General features: G+C 36.4%; 1 protein-coding gene across 1 annotated transcript; it reads right to left on the bottom strand.

Moving 5' to 3' along the window:
- Positions 1-1932: 1932 nt before the first annotated feature.
- LOC131149380 (LOB domain-containing protein 1-like) lies at positions 1933-3891 on the bottom strand. The gene is made up of 2 exons (XM_058099779.1): positions 3511-3891; positions 1933-2725 (listed from the first exon to the last, which is right to left on the bottom strand). The coding sequence occupies exons 1-2, from the start codon at positions 3787-3789 to the stop codon at positions 2261-2263; spliced, it is 744 nt and encodes a 247-aa protein (XP_057955762.1). The 5' UTR covers positions 3790-3891; the 3' UTR covers positions 1933-2260.
- Between the last annotated feature and the right edge of the window lie 2750 nt (positions 3892-6641).

Raw genomic sequence — 6641 nt, forward strand, 5'->3', positions numbered from 1 at the left:
TATATAATAATCACTCGTTAATAAACAAGTCAATTCGAAGCCAAACCCATATAACCCTGACCCGCCTATGACTTGCATGAACCCGACCCATTTATCCATTTTGTCATCCTAATTTTTATAAAGTTCTCATCTCATGTGTTAAAACAGGGATGGTCTGAAACCATCACACTTTTTATCATGATAAAGTAGAGATCTATTATTTAAGACTATCCAAAAATTTTTGTAATCCCTTCAACTTCTTTGTTACGATGATTCTGTTTTTTTATTTATTAATATTTAAAAAAGTGATATATTGCTAAAAAAATCTATAATATAATTATATACACCTTGTTTGGCCGGTTGAATATTAAGACCAATGGAAGTTAAACAGGTGTATGTAATAAATATCCTCTAGAGTGTGTATGGTAAAAGAGTTTTATTTTACTTTACGTAATAAAGGTCATATCTTTATCAAAATAAATTTTTAAAAAGATGCTAAAGAAAACGGTAAAGTGTATATATTTTAAGTTTCAACTCTTGAGGCACGGTAAAATTGGAATAGTAGTCTCCTTGGATAAGATAGGTAGGTACTAGGTCGGTAGGTAGCTAGAAATAGTAGTATTATTTTACTACTTTTTTTTTTTTGGAATACGCACCGAGTATCCACGCGTCCGTTTTATGGTCCACATGACTAATCCTGCGCCCCTTGAAGTTGACCTCACAACTCCAAAAAGATGGTAAATTCAGGAATCCAGGGACGGAAACGAGTCCGGGAGGGTTTGAACACCTGATCTCGTGAAAGGCACTCTCGCAACTCACACTACCACCCGAACCACACTCTGGGGGTTATTATTTTACTACTTTGTTTAGTATACAAGGTTTTTTTTTTTTGAGATAAATAGCTTGTTCTTTATTGTAAGATCGTTTGTAAGAATCGTTCTAACCAATAATTTTTATTATTATAATAGAAGCATGTGTGAGTCACAACAAACATTATAGGAGATTTAATTGGTCTTTTCTTAATTTTTTTTTTAAAATCTCAAGAAATTGGTGGACATTGATCACCAACATGATGATCAATAATTGCTAATGTAACTTTAGATAAGCAAAATAGGTGAAAATATAGTGAAAAGTCCAATAACTAACCAAAGTCAAGATGAATTAAGAGTGCATTTGAGAGCATGTATTTTGGATTTTACATTTAGATTTAGGTGGATTTGTGTACAACTATTTACAATTCTACATTTTATTCTGTCCAGATTTTATCGACAAAAATCCAAATCTAAATCCTCTCCCAAACATATATATGTTGTGCGGCTCCAAGCCCGGAGGGGAATGAGAATCGTCTGTCCATTGACGCGTTACTGGTAATTCATCAGAGTAAACTGTCAAAGGGAAATCAAACTCATGACCTTAGGATCGCAAAAGGCACAAGTCATTAACACTTAAGTCAGCCCGACTTGGCTTCTAAATTATTATTATTATTATTATTATTATTAGTATTGTTATTATGTTTTGATAGACCCAAATTGACTAGTTAGGTGGTAATCAACTATATATATACATATACTTGGATTAGTTCCCTAAAAAATTAAATTAATTAAAGCTAGTGGATATATAAGCAAATTAATTAAGTTGTGAGTAACAGATAACCCCAAGTGCACCGCAGATGGAGACATATGCAGAGGGAATGGTGATGAACAATCGTAGGTGGTGAGGAACTCCACCTGCACAAGCGACCAGCCCCTCATCATTATCACCAAATTAGCATGTATCTATCTCTTAAATTAGAAAATATTATTAATCCCAGCAGCCTAAAGTTTCAAAAGGAGTAGGAAATATGGAATATGTATGGGATTTAAATGGGAGTAGAGATGCATGATGGTGAATGATTGATTGATACATACATATATATATATATATATATATATATATTAATTATATGCAATTGGATTGGAGGAAAAAGAGCCTTCAAATTAATTGATCAGTCAACCTCTCACTCGCTTTTGCTTTGCCTTTTATGGAAGACAGTAGAGCCGTACATATCTTTTCCTCTTCACACGTTAGGCCCAATTAAAAGACAACATAACACATAGTTTTATTCCCTGCATCTATATTTTCTTCTGCAAATTTCTCCTTCCCATCGGTGCGGTTAGCTTGAGTTAGGAGAACTAGCCAGAGAAAGCTAAATTAAGAACTACAATTTCTTCTTAATTAATTGATTTAGTTTATATTATATATATTTTTATATGATCGAAAATAAAGAAGTAAAATTAAGGAGTCATGTCCAGAGGGGTAGTTCCCACAAGGACCCGGGGTTGGCGTCGTCGAAGAAGCAGGAACTGCTCTGCAGAGAAGTGTAGGGGGGGCTGCCCACGGCGGCAGCCGCCTCGTTGTTGTGGTCCTCGTCCAGTGCAGAGTGGGGGTCTTGGAACGACACGGCGGCTGCGGCGGCGGCGGCGGCGGCCGCGTGGGGCTGGTGATGAAGGGGAGATTGGTGAGGAGAAGACGGGCGGTTGTGCTGCTGGGCCATCTCCATGCAGAGGAAGGCCACGAGGTTGGCCTGGTGGCAGTGCATGGTGACGAGCTCCGCCTGGGCCTTGGCTAGCTGCCCCTGAAGCTCGCTGACCTGCTTCTGGAGCTGGCATATGGCGCCGGCGCAGCCGTACACCGGGTCCCTTATCCTCGCGTTTGCCTCGTACACCATGCTGCTCACTGCATCTGCCCTCTGTGCCTCTGGCAGTTCCTGCAACACATCATATCCCCGTCCAATTTCATTTCTCACAATTCCAATTTAATTACATATCCCCTTGATTAATTACTCAATTTACTCCCAGATTTGAAATTAATTTCAAGTTTCAATCTGAAAATCTGAAACTGTAAAAACGTTTGAAGTGTTAATGTAAATTAAATTAGTTTTTTTAATTAGGAAAAAGCAAACAAAATCAAGATTTTGTAATAAGTAATAATTGGAGAAATGGGGGTAGCTAAAGGTCTATTGTAAATGGAAGAAAATTGCAGACACAAACACTAGGAAGAAGATGTGGAAAATACGGTAATTAAGATTGGAAATTGCTTTCCATTCTCACTCTGCAGAAAATGCGTTATGTCAAAAAGTTGACTCACGCACTCCCCAACAAATAATAAAAAATTAAAATTTTAAAAATAAAAATAAGAATAAAAAAAAGTTAGGGGCAGTTAGGGTGGGGGAATCAATCTATCTAGTTAGTTACAAGATTTTTAGCCCCCTCCCTATCCCATCAGCACGGCACGTGACACAGTGCCTCCCCTCCCCGCCCTTTTCGATCTGTCCACCCCATCAGTGGGTGGTTGAATCATGAATGCGAGGGGCCGACGAGTCATCATGAACATCAGCACAGCCGAGAGAAAGAGCAATCCCCTTTTCTATTTCTTTTACTCTATAATTTTTGCAAAAAGAATTGCAAATATCCATGGCGTGGGAGTAAATCAGTAGAGTAATTTTATTAATTTAATTAATTAATTAAGCAATGAAGTTAATTAAGAAATTACCTGCAAGAACTTGATGATGTTGCTGGCGCCGAAGACTCGGTGGGCAATGGTGAACTTGTAGGGCTCGGAGGGGGGGAAGTAGGGGGCCAGCACGCACTTCTCCGCGCATCGCCGCCGCAGGATCTTGCAGGCCGCGCACGGGCTCACCACGACATTCGCCGCCGCGGCAGGCGCAGGCTGCGGCGGAGGGGGAGAAGAAGAAGACGAGGGAGAAGGGGCAGATACTGGAGAGGATGGGGCAGTAGTAGTGTTCGTCATTGTGGTGTCGCTGCACTCCATCGGCCGGCCGGCGGAGAGAGGGCGGAGAGAGAGAGAGGGAGAGAGAGGGAGAGGGAGAGGGAGAGAGAGAGAGAGAGAGAGCGCGTGTGGGGATGGATGGGGAGGGAATGTGAAGCATAAAGTGTGGGGTATTAATAGGAAAAGGGAAGGCGGGGAAGGTGAGGTCATGCAAGGGAAATGTGACGTCATCCGTTGAAAATGTTCGTTTTGATTTTTGAAAGGTGGGGGGTTGCGTGGCTGCGGCCGTGTTCCGCTCTTGGCATATAGTATTGGCTTCCTATCATCTTATCTGACTGCCACACCCCCGGCCTCCTTTGAAAATTCCGGCTCTTCCAATCGGATTACCTCTTTTTTAATCTTTCTTTTTCAAAATCCTCAAATAGTAGTGAGAGAGAGAGAGAGAGAGAGCAGTAAACAATAGTTTGATTAATCAAAAGTTGAAAATATTACCTCACATTTACTTTGCAAATTGCCAAAATGTAATAGAAAGAGAATAAAAGGAAATGAAAATTTGAATGTCAAGAAAGAATAAATCAAGTAAGATCTAAACATGTATTGAACTCTCAATCTTTTTCTATATTTACGAAAAAAAGAGACTTTAATAAATAAAAAATTTGTCTTTTTAACTATATATTTAATAAGTCTCAAAAATTAAACTACATGCATATTTCAGTTTTAAAAAAATATAATTATCTCCAACTAATAGTATGAATAATTAATAAGATTATACTAACATGAAAAAAAAATGATTCAAAATATTAATTTCAAGGAATCAAACCTATAATAGCTAGCTAAAGGTGCTTAATGCATGCATGATGATATTGGTACGAGTCATGCTGTAATAACGCGAAAAAAATTTAAAAAAATAAATAATTAAAATTATTAATCAATTAATTAGTTAAACATTATTAAATTAATTTATTAAATAAACAAGTAAAAAGAAATAGTATTAAAAAAAAGTTGGAATAAAGATATATATATATATATATATATATAAAAGATTTAATAATAACATAATATATATTAAACGTAATAGGATGGATTCAATTTCAATTTGAAATCTAATTCCATCTTGTTCTTCAGCCGTCGCTCTGCATCTCTCTCAGTCTCCCACTCTCCATCCACTCCTTCATTTCCATCTCTCTCTCTCTCTCCTCAATTAATCGACGAATATTCGGCCGATCGGAAAACGAAAGGTATCATTGGGTTCCTAACTCCGCCACCGACATTTTTACTAGAGCGAATTTTTCGTGTGAGCAGCGTAGGCATCATTTTTAGGGTAAGACAAATTTTCCCTAATTTCTCAATTTTTCTTTAAATCTGTCGCTAAATCGACGATCAAGCACCATTACGAGATCCTAGTCGTGATCGTCGTCATTTTGGCATGGGTAAATTTTTAATTAGAGTTTTTTAGACCCCACTCAAAAGTGAGAGTAGGATTTGAGAAATTAAGTAAATTGGTTATATTTGAGGGTATAACTATTTATTTGGAATTTATGACTTTAGGAAATATTAAAATAGTATTTTATTTATAGTTAATTTAATAGAACTAGGATTTTTGATTTAGGGTTCGGGTGAACGCCACAAGTATTTTTCGAGGTTCTTGTTGGCGTAATTCAAAAAACCAGGTAAGAGAAAAAATATATATTAAACCAGCATTTTTATGAATTTAATGGAAAATAAATTATGTTATATATACGTGTGTATGTTTTGGTATGAGTTTAAAATGTCAACCATTTAAGTTATGTTTTTTTTTTTTTTTTTAAGTTTAGGGTTTTTTATTAGATACGTATATGCGAAAATGAACTAATGAAAGTGGAAAAATATTTTCAGGATAATTATGTAAGAAATGAAAGGTATTTTCAGTATATAAACGTTAAATGTTGGTTCGCTTATTTTACAGGTAATGTATGAATTTTATTACTAAATTGTGTAGCATGAGTAAATATAAGTTCTGTTCAAATATATGTCAAATGTATGAAATACAGACTAAGTAAGTAAAACATTAAGAATGAAATATGATATGAACTATGCTGCTTGTGTATGTTAATGCAATCATGTAAATGTATGGCAACTGAAAAATATTGGGTAAAATAGCTACAAGATGTTAGGTAAAACAGTTGAAAAATGGTAGGTAAAATAGTTAAAAGGTGTTGGGTAAAATAGCTGAAAGATGTTGGGTAAAACAACTAAAAGATGCTGGATAAAACAGTTAAAAATGTTGGGTAAAACAACTGAAAGATGTTAAGTAAAATAGCTGAAAGATGCTGGGTAAAACTGCTGAAAGATGCTGAGTATGTAATGAAATGAAATGAAAATGGAAATGAATGAAACAAAAATGAAGTGCTAAATGTGAACAATGTAAAATGGGAAAAAGTCACTTAAAGTGAAATGAAATGGAATGTTAAAGTTATGAACATGAATATAGGTGAATGGTTGAATAATGACATAAAGAATAATGTATTATGATACTAGAAGTATCTATGCTTGTAGAACATATTATAATTGGGCGGGCGTACTCTTCGCCTTAGGGCTTACAGAGAAAAGTGAGTGCGCTAACAACTTCAGATGTGATAGTAGCTGCATAACGTACTAGGGTAGAAAGAACCTACTTATATGGGTGGGTAGATTTCCCTATCCTTGGGGCATTCGCTGGTAAACCATTGTTTGAACTGTGTGAGTACAAGATCAATCTAACACTCGAGGGCTTACTAAGTAAGGTGAGTGCACTGACATGCTTCAGGTAATGACATTCGGGTTGCCATATATATCAGAGCAGAGTGATGCTACTTGTATGAGCGGGTAATCACCCCTATCCTTAGGTAATCTCATGGGTTAAATCTTTTGCAAGT

Source organism: Malania oleifera, chromosome 2 (genome assembly GCF_029873635.1).
Source record: "Malania oleifera isolate guangnan ecotype guangnan chromosome 2, ASM2987363v1, whole genome shotgun sequence".
In the NCBI taxonomy this organism is placed as follows: domain Eukaryota; kingdom Viridiplantae; phylum Streptophyta; class Magnoliopsida; order Santalales; family Ximeniaceae; genus Malania; species Malania oleifera.

What these genes read in the sequence shown, in the direction of transcription:
- LOC131149380 (XM_058099779.1), bottom strand. Translation starts at nt 3,789, where the DNA reads ATGGAGTGCAGCGACACCACAATGACGAACACTACTACTGCCCCATCC. An exon ending in ACATCATCAAGTTCTTGCAG is followed by an intron (nt 2,726 to 3,510) that starts GTAATTTCTTAA and finishes GATGTGTTGCAG; the next exon opens with GAACTGCCAGAGGCACAGAG.